At 40.0% G+C, this 20994-nt stretch overlaps 1 protein-coding gene across 2 annotated transcripts in view; it reads right to left on the minus strand.

Moving 5' to 3' along the window:
• The window catches only part of tmeff2a (transmembrane protein with EGF-like and two follistatin-like domains 2a), a 65795-nt gene that overhangs the window by 38335 nt on the left and 6466 nt on the right, over positions 1-20994 (minus strand). For both annotated transcript variants that reach the window (XM_056755400.1, XM_056755399.1), the window contains exon 2: positions 17945-18054. In XM_056755400.1, coding sequence (XP_056611378.1) covers positions 17945-18054 — 110 coding nt within the window. The remainder of the gene's footprint in view (positions 1-17944; positions 18055-20994) is intronic.

Below are 20994 nucleotides of genomic sequence, written 5' to 3' on the forward strand. Positions count from 1 at the left end.
ATGAGCTCATAGCAGAGGATACAGAGCCGTGCGTGATGTGAATGTGAATAAAGCTTGTGTGAGCTCTGAGAGCTGAAATATAGCCTGCCAACAACTCTGCCCACGTTCAAAAACCAGCAGAAAAAACATAATTACAGTATGAGAAAACACCATGGAGAGATGTCACAAAATGTGACCAAATCACTTGAAAACCGTCCAGGTTTATTGCCCATGACAGGATACTTTATATGGCAGTTCAGATAAAAAAGAGATAATATAATTGCAAGTTTAAGGCAAGAGTAGAATTTTCCTTACAAAGGAATTTAAATTAAATTAAACACAATTAAAATATGAATTAAAAGCACTGATGAAAAATTCAATATTGCGGTAAATCTCTTCAAAAACCCAAAGCTTTCAAAACAGTGGGTGGCCTTGTGGAAAATGAAGCAGTTACAAGTCTCATGCAGGTATTTTGGAAGAGTTTAACACTACACACACACATCCACCTGGCCACAGAGACACATTGTGTCTGGGTCCAACGGGCGGGGTTTGTCTGGACCGTAGAGAGGCAGGTATAACGCAGTGCTACAGTAGCTTGTCAGTTCACATGCTGGCTGAGGGACTGTGTGGCTGCTGGCCAGCCGGTTGGCAGGGGTCACAAGAATAACTGTGCCCATCGATTCTGGAGCGAGATTTGTACTCGCTGTTTTATCGGCTGAGAAGCAATATTATGCAGGATGAGAGAGTTCAAAGCCAAGCCTGGCAGGAGATATAAAGAGAGGGAGGATGAAATAGGAGGAAAAAAGGAAAAACTGGGTCTACAGGAGGTTGATTATAGAATGGCTGGAGGAGAAGTGAAACAGAGCAAAAAAGAACTGGAACGGCAGAAAAGAGGATATACAGTACTGGGTTTTATCGTGTTATAATGTGATGTGAGCTAAGGCAGGGGATCCCAGTCTTTTTTAATCCAGGACCCACCTAGAGAGGTACAATCTATTTCACGATACACCCAAAAATTGTAAATGAAAACTAATCAACATGTTTGTTTTTTAATAGAGGGTGGTTTTAATCTTCCTTGTCCATACTGTGTATGAATGAAATGTCAAAATACAATGTATTGCTAGTCCTTAACTGTTTTGAAATGTATTTTTTAACTCATTTGCCATAACAATGTGACAGTGTGACCAAACTCATTTCACTGTGTGACCCACAAGCGGGTCCTGACCCACAGTTTCTCTCCTCAGTTAATGGATGCATTAGTATAAATAAGCATACAGGACAAACAGTTCGTAGTACTACATAGTGTATGAAGTTCTCGGTCAATAACTAAATGCGTTTTGAGCATCAGTAGTGGTTATCACTATAGTGCCCTTGAGCAAGACCCTTACCCTCAGATTGTTCCGGTGGGGGATGTTGTTGTTATAAGTGTATTGTCATTTGCATCGGATCAAGGTGTCTGCTAAAGCAGTCTTTTTTACCCCCACAGCACTATAAGTAAAGTTAAAGCATGTTCATTTTGATTCATATTACATTAGATAGTATTCACTTCATTATTACTTGTATTATTATTTATAATTAAAATGATTCTCTAACTTTAATAATTTAAAACAGTGGGTGGAAAAACAGACTCACGAGATGCTTCCTCTCGCTTTAATAAGCCAACTGAGCTGGTTCGACTTTCACAAGTTTTGACAGTTCACGGAGCAATCATAGAGAAACTTTCTCTGAGACAGCAAATGTATTCACAAACCAAATCCAGATGGTAAGAAACAAAACAAACAAAGGCAGATTCATTTGCACTCTACGGAGGAATTTAAATACAGTATATGCTCAAAAAATATAAAACACCACCCACAAGAGAAAACATTAATGAAGTTACGACAGGTACCAAAGACTCATGGGTTCAACAGAGGAATATAGAAATCTGTACTCCTGGGACCTGCTTAAATACCAATACTGGGTTGTCTGTTTGCTAAATGACTACTTGGTGAAAATTAAATTTAAAAAGACATATGGAAAAAAGGGGGGGGGGGCACGGTGGCTTAGTGGTTAGCACGTTCGCCTCACACCTCCAGGGTTGGGGGTTCGATTCCCGCTTCCGACTTGTGTGTGTGGAGTTTGCATGTTCTCCCCGTGACTCGGGGGTTTCCTCCGGGTACTCCGGTTTCCTCCCCTGGTCCAAAGACATGCATGGTAGGTTGATTGGCATCTCTGGAAAAAATTGTCCGTAGGGTGTGAGTGCGTGAGTGAATGAGTGAGTGTGTGTGCCCTGCGATGGGTTGGCACTCCATCCAGGGTGTATCCTGCCTTGATGCCCGATGACTCCTGAGATAGGCGCAGGCTCCCCGTGACCCGAGGTAGTTCGGATAAGCGGTAGAAAATGGATGGATGGATATGGAAAAAAGAAGCAATCTTTTGAAGAATTTCCACATACAAACAAGGTCTAGTGAGGTACGAGTCATTTTTGATATCAATATCCCCTGTTAACACCTGAGATAAAACAAGAGACAGCGAAGTGGAAAAAAAGATTGAGTGACGGTGAAATGGCAAAAGAGAAAAAAACTGTGAAATCTCACAAGAGCAAGGCTTCAAGGTGATGTCAAAATACATTAAAAAAGAATGAGAGAAAGAAAAGAATTAAAAAATCCGATATAACCCGCTTTTCCCTTTTAAACCTTGACAATTCCACAGATTCGAGTGTTCAATCTATCTTTTAGGCCTGGCATGATGCAATAGTGAGAAAGGCTCGCCAGCCCCAGGCAGCCCCAGCCTGCCCTGAGAAACGCCTGCTTTGCCAAGCCCCTAGAGTTTGGTACTTTTGAATTTGCCCCTTGAGGGAAAGGAGGGCATAAGAACTCCATCTTTTTCAAAGAACAGCGGGCGATTATGATGTAATAGGGTAATTGGGAACAGGCCGAGTAATGACTGCACTGCCTGTCTGAGACAGCACTAGTTGAAAGGGTACAGACAAACGACTCTTGACTTACGGGTCACAGAGATTGAAGGAGCGTTTTGAAGAAATGGAAAGACTTTGAAAAAGTTGAAAAGCATGTTGATCGATATGGTGCACATTCACTGCTTTTCACTGTGGGAAGTGTTCGATTTTTTTTAAATGAGATGTTTTGCTCAGACACTCTTACAAAACGCTCTGCATGCCTGTAAACAAGCGTGCGTTCCTCTCCACTGACAACTGAATTACTCTGGTAGACTGCAGTCCGCTGCAGTCCCCGAGAAGTCTAACAGACTCATCACAGACGACAAGCTATTGCTATACAGAGCACAAGAATATGAAAAGCAAAGGTGCCTTGAAACAGACCCTCTGTCCAAACAATAGGTTTCTATGTAGTCAGAATTCATTACACGTTAAATCCAGGCGTAATAGGGATGGTGACTGGTTAACAGAAATGGGGTTTGAAGGGTCAACTAAGATTAAGGGTGTGTTCACATATGGAATGTTTGATTCGATTAAAACAAACTCTGGTGTGGTTGCTCTTTTAGTACGGTTTATTTGTGTAAGTGTGAACGCTGCCACACAAACCCTTGTGCGCACCAAACAAGAACAGTTCGATTGAAATATGAATGCAATACGGACTAAAGACATCCAACCAAATCAAAAACAGGAAGTGATTACAAGATAAGACCCGAAACTCAAGTGATTTAGTAATATAAAAGGAGTGTTAATTAGATCTGTTCTTGTGCATGTAACGGAGGAATTCCTGATGCCGTTTTGACTGCTTTAAACACTTCATGAGGTCTTTGCGAGTTACTGGCTTGCTAGAAATACCCTCATATGTGCAGGCATACACTAAGCATGTACAACCTAGCACACAGCATTGTTTTGAGTACCCAGTAAGTTCTGTTATAAAATATAAATCATGTAAGCTATCCAATCACTTGCCACTTTACACGTAAGCTGCAAGGTTTAATATCTTTAGGTTCGCTGTTTAAATGCAAGTCAAAATGGGTTTTTTTGGGGTCGGGACCAAAAGAACCGAACTACAAATGTGAACGCACCCTAAGAAATGGGGCATGTTTTTTTATGAGTATGTTGCTTTCGAATAAGTGATGCCCAGTTTTTTCTGTAGCCATTAACTGACACAAATGTGTGAAAGTCAGTTAATATAAACCAGCCTAAAGTCTGCTAAAGGACCAGTTTATGTTTACTGTTTATCACTCCTTTCTGGCTCTCATCCACGTGAAACTGAATGTGGAATGTGGAAACGTATTGTGGACCTTTAACAATACTTACATTATTTTACAAAAGTGAGGAGAACAACAAAGTGATTCAACCAAAGAAGTCAATATTATTAGTGCTGAGATCCAGACTTTCAACAATTATTAGAGACATACTGTACCTGCAAAAAAAGGAAGAAAGATAGAAAAACATATTTCTTTCTATTTTTACTTTTACGTACAGTATAAGAGCAATACATGTTGAGTTCTTATTGTGAAGGCATAATTATCAGATGCTAAAACCTAATGTTTTACTTGTTATACTGTACCTAGCTGGAAGAAAAAAAACAAGCGAAACCATCACAGAAATTCCAATGGTTTCCTTTAAGATGCCATTATGATCTATTAGCTTTTTCCATAAAAAACATTACAAAATATTTTATTGTGCTTTGGGAAATATTCCAATTGGATTTAATGATTTAATTTAATCTTTCATCAATAGAATCTATCACATACATCATTGTAGATAACAAATAAAACCAATAAATGCTAAAACCTGAAGGCAAAATGATTTGAAAGATTTGCAGATGGCTTATGAAAATGACACATATGATACAGTTACAGTACTACTTAGAGATCTTTTTAAGATTTTTTTTGAAAATAAATAGAAAAGAAGACTGATTATGATATGTTTAAGAGAGAGAGATAGAGAGAGAGAGAGAGAGAGAGAGAGAGGAAATGAAACTCTAGTAAAAGACAGTGCGTGGATGGAGGAACAGAAAGACCTCAGAGATAAAGAGAACTGTACTGTATGTGATGGCCATAAGGTTGAACAGTATGTGTTCAAAAACAATCTTTAGCAATGAGCCTCCCAAGAGAGGCCAGACAGACAAATACCAGCAAATGTTTTTACACAATAAACTAAATGAACAGTTATGTGTTTCGGTACCAACTAATTTCTTTTGAAAATATGCTTGAAGTGAAGCTATTTTAATGTACAGTAGGCATAAAGACAGTATGTATGTAACACTGTGAAAAACAGTGGATTTTTCTTTTTCCAGGTGGAATGTGCATACTGTGAAAAGTATACATACGACAGCAATAGTAAACTCTGTTTGGTAAAATGCATCTTCTCTCCTCTATTTTCTTTGCTGTATTTTTTACATCATGTGCAAGTCAAGACAAGTACTGAACGAGATAAAAAGCGATTTGTGTATATGTGTGCTTTAGTTTATACAGAATAATCTTTACATTTTACTTTTACAGTATAAAGCTTCTATCACTGAGAGGAACCAAAACTCATCTTGACCTCCATCTATTGCACTGCAGTTCCCGTTTGATCCTGCAGGGGCTGCTGTGGAGCTGTGATCTTGTTAACACTGAGAACCACGTTACCACCTCATTATCTTTGACTTATTTTAAAGTCACTTAACAGAAATATTGGGAAGCACAGCGCCTGTTGTAAACATCACACATACACATGTGTCACCACCTCACTGAAACTTCAACCTTCGCACTTTACCTGAAACTGATGTCACACTAAATCAAAGACAGGAACCCAAAGAAAAAGTGTTGTGACAGAGTATCTACATTACTGAATAGCCTTGAGCACGTGGCAGCCCATAAATCCCTTGTTTTTCACTCATCCATCAGTTTTTTCCCTTCAATCCAGCCATTCATTTGTTCATCAGTCAGTCCATCTATTAGTTGATCTATTCATCTATCCAGCGGCACGAATCAGTCGTTTTCTTTGACAAGTCAATCCATCTGTGCTAGGCGCCACGCGTAGTGCCTTAGCCTACACAACGAAAATTCTCTGGCAGCGCTAGACTGAAGCAAGACAGGCAATTAAAGTGAGACACAGTGAGCAGTAGAGGAGATCTGATAAGACTGACTGCGTCTACAGTTCGTAAGAACTACAGTAATAGTAAAACTACTGAAACAGGTGCTGACATGTTATAATATAACATATGTTCACACGAAATGGCACTCTGCTTTTATCCTGGAACACTGGGTGTGATTCTCGGGTTTAGTATATTTCTGAGGTTTCCATAAGTTTTAAAACTCCTACATTTGGTTTAAAACGTCCTCTGTGCATTACAAAATAAGAGCTTTTGACAATGGCCCGTAAAATACCAAAAACATCAAAACGTAACAACATGTTGTCTCTTTTCGAATGAGATTTACGACACGCAGCAGAAAGAATTTCAGCATCCGAGTTCACCCCAAAATATATTATTTCATCATTTACTCACCCTCATGTCATTCCAAACCTGTATGACTTTCTTTCTTCTACAAAACACCAAAACATTTATTTTGAAGAACGTTGGTAAAGTAACCAGGCGCCCATTGACTTTCGCTGCACACAAAATCCATTCCATTCCATTTTCTACCGCTTATCCGAACTACCTCGGGTCACGGGAAGCCTGCGCCTATCTCAGGAGTCATCGGGCATCAAGGCAGGATACACCCTGGATGGAGTGCCAACCCATCGCAGGGCACACACACTCACTCATTCACTCACTCACTCACTCACACCCTACGGACAATTTTTTCCAGAGATGCCAATCAACCTACCATGCATGTCTTTGGACCAGGGGAGGAAACCGGAGTACCCGGAGGAAACCCCCGAGGCACGGGGAGAACATGCAAACTCGCACACAAAATCATTTCTCAAAATATCTTCTTTAGTGTCATTTTAAACAAGGAGGCCACGTAGGTTATGAATGACACAAATAAACACTGAAATATTTATTTTAAATTATATGCTTAAATTCCACTCTGTTCCTCGTACAAATTGTGTGCAACTGTGAACATGAGAATAGTGGCGAAGGAGCGTGAAATCTGAGCGCGTCATACTCGAAACACCAGAGTATCTCGAGTGCAGATGTTAAATTCCCATATGGTGTGGCAGACTGAGAGCCTCTGAAGGAGTTTTTATCTGATATGGAGTAAGAAAAGCAAATGTGTATTCTCGACTATCCAGTGGGCACACAACAGCTTGAGACGAAACAGGCAAAGCGAGTTAATTATGCATTGTGGAACATGATATAATCCATTCGATTCATTAGGCATTATGTAGCTTTTATTTTCACCCTTGGGTGCATTATGAGGGGCAGAAACAGCATGGCTCAGGAAACTCGAGAGGCCAGAACGATGCTCAAAGTGCACCAGCAGCGAGCGGCTGCATGCGACAGCAAACAGACAGGGGGGAGATCACATACAGAGCTAAGGCTGACATTTAAAGAGACAGGCACAGACGTGATGTCTCCCTTGCGTTTTTTCTCTTCCATTAAGATAACGTAGAGCCTATGTGCCGTGTATCAGTAACATCAGGCGATCCTTATCGGGAGAAAAACCTGTCAAAGATGGAGTCCGAGCCCTGAGGAGAGGAGAAACATGTCAGGACATCATCTCTTTGAATTCCAGTTCTTTCCATGTGACATAAGGCACTCCAACCGAGGTTTCCTCCGAATGTAAAGGCTGCTCATATCGTGAAATCTGTCAGATGTCACAAGTGCCACTTGGACAGAGATGACTTGTTAGCCCAGAGAGCAGTATTCATTTGCACATGCTGAATGCGGTGCTTGACACACTAGCGGAAATATGGAATTCAGGTGCACTCTCAAAAAGCACATGCTAAAATAAAAAAATAAATAAATTTTTTTAGTGTTGTGGAATGGTAACATATTGTTTTAACGCATTATGAGTCATTTTGTTTTGAATTTTGTTAAATAAATAAAAGAGACAACACAAGGTTGAGTGAAAAGTAATACAAAATGTGTTATCTTTAACTAGAAACAAAGATGTGTTAAGTTAAGGAACGATTTTGTTGTTTTTAACACAAGCGTTTTTAGACATTACACAAAATCTGACCTGAATGCGACAAGTTAGCTGGTTGGATTTGATTGTTACATAAAAGATGAAGCAGAAGTTGGTCGATTTGATTTAGTGATTTAGTCACTTAAATGGCCCTTTCAAGTGTTAAAAGTACACCTGTCTGTACACATGAATTTACGTCTAATTAAATAGCAAACCGTTTATTCATATTTTAAGAAACAACTGCTGCCATGACGAAGAGAAAACACAGACTCATACATTTTATTGGCTGCCTTCCATGGGTGTGGTAACAGCTAAACAACCCTCAGGATACGCATTTTACAACATATCATTTTATTACAATTTTTTAATTATACATATTTATAAATAAATTATATGTAATGTTGTGCATTTAAGGCTATTATATTAATTATAAAACCTATATTTTAATGCCAAAATATAAAATATAAGTGTCAAATTGTGCATGTTTGTCTCAAGAGAATGACAATTTCATTTCAGCACATTTAATGCCTGGTAAAATAGATGTGCATATGTGCGGCATTTAATACTTTGGAAATGTCGTGCGACTGTTTAGTGAACATCACTCTTAATGTTCCATGCATTTGGAACACCTGTGGTTTCTGACACAACACAGAGATAGTGTCTTTGAGAGGACCTGTCAGCTGGGCCTTTGGAGTGATGGATGTCTGGCATAGCGTTTGTGACAAAGTAAAAGCTCCAGGGAAAGACGATGGAAAACTAGGCCTTTCTGTCACACCATTAGCTCCGTACCAAAGGGATGAGTTGACCTTAAACCAGGGAAAAAATGTGAATGGAAGAGTCTTGCACGAGGAAGGACACAAGGGTACGCATTCACTCGGATGTCATTTATATGTGATTCTTTTCAATGTCTTGCAGCCTTAGAATATATGTGGCTAACTGCATCCAAACACTTCTGCATGTTCTCTTTGTTTCTGTATTGCATACTGTTCCCAAGTTGTCACACTCCTTCTTTGGGAAGACATTTTAGGTGTTATAGAATCTAAACTTCAGAATTCAACAAAACTTCGTCTTCATTTGTGAAATTCCAGCGTTATGGCTGTAACATTTTCAATCAAATCTTGACATATAAATTCTCAGGGATTTATTACTTATTACTGAATCATTTATTTTACTAAACCTCTGACATCAGAATAGTAACAGTCTATGCATGAGTTTTCTATTTTGAAAAAAAAACATGTGACAAAAAAGATGCATCTTTTTGAGAGGCAACATACTTTGTAGGATCTCTGTGAATTAATATGTTCAAACCAGAAGCAATAATACCTAAAAAATAGAGGTTGACATTTACGGTTGCATTAACAGTAATTTTAGTATTGCCACTAAAAACTAGCTTTTACTCTCCATTCCTGTTTTTCTAAATGCTTATTTTTCTTTGTTATCTGTATCTTTTAATTTTGCCGCATGTAATTTGATTGATTGCTCATATATAGTGAAATGACCCTTGAACGAAGCAAAATATATTTAAAACTGCATTTTTTCTTTTCTTTTTGATTTGCCATCATTCCAAAATGTTCACTGTTTCAGTCATGGGACTTGAAAAACCCTCATGAGGTTAGACTGAAACAGACCTGTCCAACATTACTGAGGGTTTGAGGTAGCTGTCTAGAGTGATAAATAGAACTACAGTTTCATCTGGCGAACTAAGGGAGCAACTTCATCTTATTGCATTTGGATTCAAACCTTGCTTTCTTAAAGCACATTATCTGTGACAACTCAGAGGGAGGGTGGCCAATAGGGTCACGGGAGGAAAAAAGCAGAAACAGATCAGGCGTGATATCCTGGAGAGGCACAAACAAGAAAAAAAGGAATCTGGAGCACGTCTCTGTAGATGATGTATTTTTTGCCCCCTTCAGTCAGAGACGTGCCTGTCATTGTGACTGAGTGACATTCCTCATTCCCAGGATGCCATGCTACGTGCTGCATGCCTCTGATGAGGGAGGGGGAAGCTGGTGGGGAGGGCAGAAAGGCTCCTGCCTCCCTCCTTAACCGCTTGGCAGTCTGCTCTTGATTAGAGCGAAGCTCTACCCAGCAAGGAGCTCCCGGGGCCCTGTCAGGGGAGACGGCTCTTCTGTAATAGCGTCTGACAGGCCGAAGGGGAGCCGCGCAGAGACTGATACAGATGCTGCTATCCTGAGTGGCATCGGGCGAGAACGAACATCACCCACCTCCATAGATTCCCCACCTTACCAGCTGCCAACCCACCATTTCATGTCTAGCACATGCCATGTGCAGGTCTCGGACTACACAGATGTATGACGCATCCATCTAACATAGCCGTGAGGAAAAAACAGGTGTGACTACATTTCAAATCCCACCACACTGAATTCAAACAACAAACTGAACCTATTCCTGCCTGAAATAACTTCCTTCCTGATTTTAATTGCTTCATTTTTCATATATTGGGAGAAGTTATCTCCTGTGGCAGCTCATGGAGAGACACTATTAGGGGTGATGGACATGAGGCAAGGGAGCAAAAGAAAAAGCTTTTAAGGTTTTGAAAAGGAAGAAATGAAAAATATTTTACATGGGTTGTTCAAAGAGAATGACATCAGCTGGGAAAGATTACTGTATCATCTTAGATTAAAAGAAGTTCTGTACAGAATTAAACTGAGAATGCTTTTACAATTCCAACTTAATCTCTGAACTGTAGGATGCAGAATGTTCAACTGTTGGTGGCATTTAATGACAAGCTTAACAAATAGGTATAAATATATACATGCAATCATGTGCATAACATAATTCAAGTATTTAGTGTTTCCAGAAACTGTTGACACCATCCATGGTAGAGGAAGACAAAATATGCATTACATCTAAAATGAAAAATATATTGTATTTACGTATATCCATCCATTTTCTACCGCTTATCCGAACTACCTCGGGTCACGGGGAGCCTGCGCCTATCTCAGGAGTCATCGGGCATCAAGGCAGGATACACCCTGGATGGAGTGCCAACCCATCGCAGGGCACATACACTCACTCATTCACTCACGCACTCACACCCTACGGACAATTTTTCCAGAGATGCCAATCAACCTACCATGCATGTCTTTGGACCAGGGGAGGAAACCGGAGTACCCGGAGGAAACCCCCAAGGCACGGGGAGAACATGCAAACTCCACACACACACAAGTCGGAAGCGGGAATCAAACCCCCAACCCTGGAGGTGTGAGGCGAACGTGCTAACCACTAAGCCACCGTGCCCCCCGTATTTACGTATATATTTTATTTAATTGTATTAGTATGTAAAAAGAAAGTTTAAGGGAATAAATAAGCACAATTTGTCAAAAACCGAATAAGGTAGTGTCGGTGCCAAAAGCCCTGTGGTTAGTGCCGACATATAGTGCCAGTGCACTTGCGGCCCGACAGGAGTTTGATTCCCGACTCAAGTGTCCTTCTCCGGTCCCACTCCCCTGTCTATAGCCAAAGCTTTTCCTGTCTGTTCTCAACTGTCCTATCAAATAAAGTTAAAAGGACGCTCAAATATAATTTGTAAAAATGAATGAGGTAATTATCTATCCCATAGGTCAGCTTGGACATTTCTTAGAGAAGTTGTATACGCTTCTGGTGGTACTACGAGACTTCAACATCCACCTTGAAAAACCACAGGCTGCCGACTTTAACAACCTGACTGCGTCGTTTGACTTCAAGCGAGTTCCTACTTCAGCAACCCATAAGTCTGGTAATAAACTAGAACTTATCGACACAAGATACTGCTCCAGTCATCACTCCCATGTCACCCTGCTGCACAAGTCGGATCATTTCCTCATCACTCTTGATCTCGACCTAACTTCTCCAGACACTACACATGCTTCCCCACTGGTCATATTCTGGAGCAATTCTCTCCCTCCCACTTATATTCTGCGGTCTCCGCCACTCTCCTTCCCTCAGAGCTCTCTTTCTTGGATACTAACAGCGCCACTGACACTATTTGCTCTACACTAACCTGCTGCTTAGACAGCTTATGCCCTCTAACATCTAGGTCGTCTTGTGCATCCCCTTCTGCCCAGTGGTTATCTGATGTTCTCTGTGAGCATCATGCCACGCTCTGGTCTGCTGAGAGAAAGTTCCGCAATTCTAAATACCCTACTGACCTCTGTCTCTATCAGTCTCTTTTCTCTTCTTTCTCTGGTGATGTCTCCTCTGTGAAAAGCCAGTACTACCATGCTAAAATCAACAACGCGCCTGACTCTCATACTCCCTTTAAACCTTCTCTGCTCTTCTTTGCACGCCTGCTCCCTCACCTCCATTGGATTTAACAGCTGATGAGTTTGCATCTTTCTTCATAAAGAAAAAGACCACCGTCAGCAGTCAGTTCTCTGTGCGGCCATCTTTTGATCACGCCCAAACCCCCGACACACGCTGGCTTCCCTCTTTCTCTATACTATCGGAAGCTGATGTTTCTATGGTCATGTCTTCTAATCACCCTACTACCTGCACACTAGATCCCATCCCCACTCATCTCCTTCAGGCCATCTCTCCATCGGTTGTTCCTGCTCTGGCCCACATTATCAACTCGTCCCTCACCACTGGTACATTTCCCAAAGTCTTCAAAGAGGCCCGTATTACCCCGCTACTGTAGAAACCCAGTCTTAATCCTGCACTGTTAGAGAACTACAGACCGGTATCTTTCCTTGCCTTCGTTGCTAAAACTCTTGAACGTGTTATATGTAACCAGCTCTCATCCTTCTTCCCCCAGAACAACCTCATGGACAGCAACCAGTCTGGTTTCAAGAGCGGTCATTCTACTGAGACTGCACTTCTCTCTGTCATTGAACCCCTGAGACCGACAAGAGCCGCCTCTAACCCATCTGTACTTATTCTTCTGGATCTATCTGCCGCCTTTGACACTGTTAACCACCATATCCTCCTGCTGACCTTCAAGGCTATTGGTGTCTCTGAAGTAGTGCTACAATGGTACATGTCTTACCTCTCAGGTAAGTCATTTAGAGTATCCTGGAGAGGTGAGGTCTCTGAGTCCCAACATCTTGACAAAGGGGTGCCTCAGGGCTCAGTGCTTGGTCAGTTGCTATTTTCTGTATACATGACAGCCCTATGCTCTGTCAATCGGAAACATGGTTTTTCCTATCACTGCTATGTGGATGATACACAACTCAACCTGTCATTTCAGCCTGACAATCCGACTGTTTCTGCACCATTTCAGCATGCCTAGCCAACATTTCGCTCTGGATGAAGGATCATGACCTGCAAAAACATAACTGCTTGTAATCCTGGCCGAAACAAAGATTCATCACAACTTCTCCATTCAACTGGGCTCATCAAACATAACATCTTCCAGAACGGCCAGAAACCAAGTTCGATGTACAGCTTTACTTCACAGATCAGGTTGACAGCTCCACCTTTAGATTCATTGATCCTCTACAATATTAGAAAAATTAGACCTTTCATATCCGAGCAAGCTATGCAAATCCTAGTCCAGGGTCTTGTTATAACCAGACTGGACCACTGCAATGCGGTACTGGCTGGACTTCCAGCTTTCACAAACAAACCTCTACATATGATCCAGAATGCAGAGGCAAGAGTGGTCTTCAATTAACCCAAGAGAGTGCACGTCACTCCTCTCTTCATTAAGTTACATTGGCTCCCTATGATCGTTCGAATTTAATTCAAGCCTCTGCTCCTGTCCTACAAGACCACCACTGATTTGGCACCCCCATATCTTCACTCGCTAATGCAGACTTATGTACCCGCCAGAAACCTTTAATCTGCAAATGAACAACGTCTTGTGGTGCCTTCCCAAAAAGGTAAAAAATCTCTCTCACGTACCTTCTCTGGATCAGTTCCACATTTGTGGAATGATCTGCCCGCTGCTACAAAATCAACAGAATATGTAGCAATTTTTAAGAATCGTCGGAACACTCCTCTTTTCTTTCAACTCCTGACAGATCAGTTCTGACTTCTATCTCTATCTCTTTTCTAAAAAAAAAACTTAGCTCTGTATAATGTGGTAGGGACCACAAATAAAACCATTTTTTATTGTACTTGTGCTTTTTGTTGTCCTTATGTTGTTCCAATTGCTTCCATTGTTTACCTCATCTGTAAGTCGCTTTGGATAAAAGCGTCTGCTAAATGACTAAATGAAAATGTAATTATTTATGTTTTTCACAAATCCTCCTTCTTGCAATTCTTTAAATTCCTCATTTTGTGGGTTATGGCCAATATAATCAAATTCCAATGCATGACTTGAAAAGGAGCCAATTCTTAATTCACAAATTTTGCCTAACCCTGACCTGTACAATATGATTTATACCGCTCATTGTCACAGATTTGTAGAGGGAGCGTCTAATTGCACCAGGGAATAAATGCCCACTTTTAATCCGTCTCCAGACAGAGAAAACCATGTGAGTGGAGGATAAAAGGATCACAAATGCATGGAAATATATGCAAAGAGGTCTGGCTGAAAATGGCTCTGATGATGGGCAGCCGAAGGCCCGGAGGGAAGGCGTCCACCTTCTGCCACTGTCTGCTAGTTCCGAGTTCAAGCTGAAGGAGAACTGAAGGACATGCTGCTTCTCGTGGGTAAATTCATTTGAACGCCACACCTTGGTTAGAACTCAATCCCGCCAGCGTTTGTTTCGTCAGACAGGCTGCATCCGAAAGTCAAAAGTGGCAACACCTCAGACATCCGAGGATGGCTGGAGGGATTGTGTATCAACCAGGAATAGAGAGCATGAGATCCGAACAGAGAGAAGATGACTGAAGAGTGTCACTTCTATGGCGCTAGATCAACAAAATGAAACTCTTTTCAACACTCCTGCCAGTTTGCCAGTTTTTTGAAAATGTATTGGGTTAGTCAAAATGCTCATACAGCTCAAATAGCAGTATTTTGATGCAACAACACATTTAGGAGGAATCAACCTAGAATTGCTTACTCATTGTCCCTTGTGTATTCATGGTGTGGTACCTTTCTTTCATCTATCTCTAAATGTGTGGAGACAATACCATAAACTAGATTGAAAACAGCCCTAAAAAGTTTTAAGCTAAGCAATGAGCCAATTAGAATGAACTGCGTGAATAAGCAATGTAAGTGCGCATAAATGACAGAGCATCAGAGCTTTAGATCAGACGTGTCATGAAAACGGCTTGAGCATGTAAACCGAACCTTGACTAAGCAAACTAAAACGTAGAACCACAGCTGAATCTGTTCTGACATGATGGAACATGTCCAGATGAGGAAAATCGAAGGATCACTACAGAGTGGGGCAAAGAACCTTTCTTTTGCTTTCCAATGATGGAACTTATCGATATCTCAAAGCAAAAGTAAATTTGCTTGTAAGTTAACTTGTAAGTTAAAAATACAATAAAGCTTCACTGAAATTATCCATCCATCCATCAATAAGTATAACAGCTAATAGGTAACTCCTCTGCTCTGTCTCAAAAAGATATACGTCCATAACACCCGCTTTTGGTTATAAGCTCTGATGGAGCAACTTCGCTTTACAGAGGCAAACTTGTTTTATTATACTATTTATGGCATTCATGTTGTGCCCCCAGGTGTCAAAGTAACTTGTTTACTGATGCAAAGGCATGCTGTAATTTGAATTACATGAATTGAGAGCTGCGCCGCATACTTTCCAGCAGGTAAAATGGCATAAAAAGGCGAAATTGATTTTGGGGTTAACCAACCTTTCACAATGCAATAACGTGCTAAAGAATTTTTTTGAAAGTATTACCAGTGCTTAAATGAAATGACTTTCATTTCTGAATTGCTCTCCCTTTCTGCTTTCAGCAGGCCGCAGGGAAACGTCTGGTGGATTTGATTAATTTCCTTGGCTATATTAAATATCATGTTTCACAGTTCTTTTGAACTCCAACTTCCTCACTCAGAAATGCATGGATCACAATAAACAGTAACCACGGGAAGAACAAATCAAAAACATAAACGTTTTTCATCTGCCATACGCAACCAGAACGACGTGAAAGATTTCCGGAATTACCAAAACCAAAATGTGTCCAGACTTTAGGTTGGCCTATCATTTTATTTTCATATTATGTTCTCTGTACATAGTTTTGTTTTATATCCAGGAAATAAGTCCCAGCTGATTATTAAAGTCAAAGTGTAATATGGCTGACTACACAACATTCTATTACTTTTTAAAATTTTCTATTTTATTTGTAACAGCGGCCCTTCTCCCATTTAAGCCAGGGGCTTCTCTCCTCTCTGTGGTACATTTAGGAGACACATCAACAAGTGACATTATGTTCAAACTCCAGCCACTTTGTTTTGGTGAGCCCTGTAGAAAGCTGTACAATACGGCCAAACATCCAGCCCTAATGAATACTTCAAAAAAACCATTAAAGAGCCTGCGTTAAATAAACATCTCAGCGTGAGTGATGTGCGGGGCACCTCCAAGAGCTGGTGTGAGGTGAATAAACATCACAAATTAACGTAAGGGCCTGAATGACCTCTTTTCATGGTCAGAGATCAAACCATTTTCTTCTCTTCAGCAGAACTATACCTCCCTTACTGCGGGCCTCCCCAGGGCCTCTTAGCCATCACAAGCCTCCCGATGATCCTGCTTTGATGAATTATTTCACTTAATGGAATAAAGGCATGAACCATTATTAAGTTTAAGCTATCTGAAGCCAGAGTTCCGCTTGCACGCATGTGGCGTACAGTCCAGGACACTTAAATCAAGTCTATCCAATCCCTTCATTGCCAATGGCATTCGCGCCTGAATTAAAAACAATTGAAAACAAGACACATAATGGGGGTTTGTCCAACAAACCAAGTGCCATCATGAAGTCTTACTTGGACTGAAAAAGAAGGGGGTGTGTGGGGACAAACAGGTAAGTCTATTTATCTCGCCAAAGAAATTAATGTTCCCTCGCAGACTGGGATAAAAATAACACGACTCATTGAGTGCCTGTGCTCAGTGCCTTGGAGGGCCTCTAATGCATTTTCATTTAGACCAAACTCAGATGTGTTATTAGGGATGACTCTCTTAGTCTTCATTTCACTGAGATCTCAAGGCCAAAGTAACTGACGCCGGACAATTTTTGAGAGTAGTATTCCTAATAAATATCTGAAATGCAAAAAACAGCGTGGGTAGTGCATTAACACTTGAAATTCCAGATATTTTGACATCACTTTAGCATCAATTAAGGCCATTTGTTTTGAAAACTGTAGCTTTAAATGACAGTTGTGAGAAAATGTATTGGTAAAAAGATGCGCATAAGCAAGTTAGCATTTTAGCACTTCCAGTTCCATCGCCCCAAAGTATATAGGTTTTCTGAATGGGTTTTTGCTAAATTGCCTGAAATTAGATCTGGGGTTAACAAAATATTTTCACACCAGTGATAGATGGATACACTTTCAGTCAAAGGAACCAGTGCTGCGCTAACTTCCGGGTTTGCCTACAAAAATATGTAGTCTCTCTTTTACTGATTAGAAAAGTGTAAAAAGGAAAATGATCCTACTAGTTGCTGTTTGCGTTATAGGTATGATTTCTATCTTGTTTTGACAAGCGATATGTATATGAATGCTTAGATATGAATGCTTAACTAAAGCCAAGTTTCTAGTATTCAGGCATAAAATCTCTCACTCACATCAGTCAAAGATGATTATAGTTCTTAAACGACAGATTTCAGTTTCTTTCCATTTTCATTGTCTTGGGTTGTTGCTTTGCAATTCCTTTATTTAAATTATAGAGGTCTATTTATTTACATCATAGAGATAAGTATAGTAGGCTAAGTTTCATATCCAAACTAAATTACCTACAAAGATTTTTCTTTGAATTTCTTTTCATTTGCATTTCTAGCAAAATACATATATTGTGATATACCGTACACTCACTGTATTTACAACTATTTATACTGCAATATATGATTTTGGTCACACAGCACATCCTTGACTGCTGAAAAAGAGACCAAGACTTGAAAATGGTCTTACCTTGAAGTTGCATATGCATGTTATTATATCCCCGATTCTGAGACACTCGCCGTCAAACTTGCAAGTGTTGGTGTCACAAAGGAAGAGATCTGTGTCCCGTTCATCGTCACCTACAACACATGAAAGCCAGAAAACTTTGTGACTTTCTGCATATAGTATACACAGCAATGTCAAACAGTGACTAGCCCAAGCTGGATAACATTTGTTCAGACACGTTTGATAAAAATTATTCTGCAGAACTAACTGAACAAACACTTCATCTCAGCGGGTTGGCAGGCACTGCTTCAAAAGGGTCCATCAAGTTATGAGCGCCTCCATTCACAAAGACCATCTTTTTCTCATGAGCCATTTTCTTATTGGGAATAAAATAATTTGTAAAGGATTAATGATTCAGCATACAGCAAAGTTCCCGGAATAGCTGCACAAGCTTCTTTTATAGCTTTTATTATATATTAGCTAAGTTAAGTGAATTGAAACATTTTCATTTTTGGACAGACAAATCAAGCTTTATGAAAAGCATGCAGACAATTGAAATCAGTGAGGATTCCTTCGAATGATTACAATTAAGATGAGCTGTTCCAAAAACAGACCACCGCTGAGTCAAAACCAAATTTAATTCTTCAGAGAACAGCAGCTTACCGCTGTTCATTTAACAATAACTCGCCAAAATAATCAGTTTACCTGTTAGGCACTATATCATTCAGTCTTATCTGACACTTTCTATAATAATGCAAGAAAAAAGCATCGCTTTCATTTGTGTAATATTGTAAAAATGACATACACATTATGCAAAGAATAATATCTCATGATAAGTCTCAAAATGCTGCATATATTCTGACTCAAAGCTCCATATATCATCATAATAAGACCACACGACACAAAGCATGCGCGTGTGCCCTGGGATTTTTGCTGTCAAAGCAAATAAGCTTCTAGCAAGTGCTACATAGTATTTTTACCCCATGTTATCCGGTGAGGCCTGGAAGCTAGAATGAAGCAGAACATTGCTCATTGTAACGACAACACCAGAGGACATTCAGCTACTTTGGGCCCCCGCTACAGGGCCAGATACAGCTTAAAAAGATGTCTTACGTAACTATGTGCTTCATTTGCATTTTGGCTAAGGAAATTACAGATGGACCTCAAACACTATAGGGTGAAAGGAAAGCAATAGATAGTTGTTATATTAATGTTGTGTGGCTCATACAGCGACCTTGAGAAATTATGCTGCTCAATAATAAAGAGCTTGATTGCCCGTGAAATCATAACATTGAACCCACCGAGGTTTGTATGCCCTTACATTCCACTGAATTAATAGAAAGTGATCATATATTATAATAAAACTTTACTTTACAGTTCACCATTTTTGTCTCTGACGTCTCCCCTGTATAATCTTACAACCCAAACATCTTAAAGGGACGGTTCACCCATAAAATTATTTTACTATCTTTTACTCACCTCTAGGTTGTTTCAAACCTGTATAAATTTCGTGGTCCAGTGAATGCAATGAAATATCCTTGGAAGAATGTTAGAAACTAAACACATCTCAGCCCCCCATTGACTCCCATAGTATTTATTACCCAACTACGCCAGTAAATGGGGGATGAGATCTGATTGGTCCCTGACATTCTTTCAAATGTCTGTCTTTGTGTTCATGAGACAAAACAAAATGTATACAGCTTTGAAACAACCTGGGGTTGAGTTAATGATGACAGAATTTTCATTTTGGGGTGAACTATCCATTTAACCATGTAAATGGTTTCATATTTAAAGTCCTCTGTCAGTTGAGCCTTAGCTTTCTGCCACTGGCTTAGTGTTCTGTGTGCAAACCAGTCATTTAGATCAGCGGTTCACAATTTGCATCGCTCGTAGCTGTAACATTTTTGCAAAAATCATCTTGTTTACAATCTGTTTTAAAGTATGTGATAAACTGACATTTAATCAGTTGAGCCTACTGAAGCATCAACCACCAGTCAGTGTTTAACCAAAGCTCATTAGTTTACTATTGCTTTTAGATAAAATAAGAATTCCTGCAATACATTAAGTCTCAAACCTGGGTAAAACTGTGTATAAGGAATGTAAACACAGTCCTTTAAGTCATATAGATGTAAGGAATTGCTTCAAAACTCTTAGGCTTGACTGCCTTTCTATTGCCACAACAGAGCTTGACCTCACAACACATGCAGAAGCATCAGAGCGCATGTTTGAGCCATTCAAGATTACACAACCAGGAGGAGGTGACGAGATCTGGTAACTGACATTCTCCCATATATATTCCATTGTTTTCAGCAGAACAAATTAATTTATACAGTTTTGAAACAACCTGATTGTGAGTAAATTATGACATCATTTTCTTTTAAGGGTGAAATATCCATTCAATGCTAGAGGAAAAGAACATGAAAATTTGAGTCAAAAATATATTTTCTCTCACAAGGGCCAAGAAGGAAAATCCCTATTTAGTCCAATTAATAGAGCGGTGGAATCTGGTAGTGACACTGTAACTGCACATTTTTTAAAATAACACCTACTACCACTGCATCCTCAAGATCAAGTGAATTGCCAACAAGTAAATAAATTCAGAAAGGTTCACAATGCACAAACAAACACCAACATGAATAATACACTAGATTGACACTGAACTTTTTTATTTGAGTCAATCCGAACAGTCTTTTCTCTGAATTACCCACAATTTTATCCTCAAACCCTCATCAGTAAAGCGTCATGAGGTCAGGACCAAACTAGAAAGGTTTTCTTTCTAACTCATTTACACTGGATGTCATTTAACATCAATAATATTAACCCAAACAATCTGACGATACCAATACAAACACAAGTCACAAAATCTAAGTCTTTTCAATTCCCTTCTGGAACCAGCTCAAGTGCCCCCCGGGGTCTGCACACCCCTGCTTGAGAGTATCTGCTCTGGAGTCCATCAAAATGTTCACTGCCATATAAGGTTAGGCTGGAAAAGTAAAAACGTCTAAGTAAAGTTACCAAGCCACACTAGAGGAAATGAGTTCTGGAAACACGCAGCAATGTGCTTGCCATTTTAT

This window comes from Triplophysa dalaica, chromosome 8 (genome assembly GCF_015846415.1).
Source record: "Triplophysa dalaica isolate WHDGS20190420 chromosome 8, ASM1584641v1, whole genome shotgun sequence".
NCBI classification, from domain to species: domain Eukaryota; kingdom Metazoa; phylum Chordata; class Actinopteri; order Cypriniformes; family Nemacheilidae; genus Triplophysa; species Triplophysa dalaica.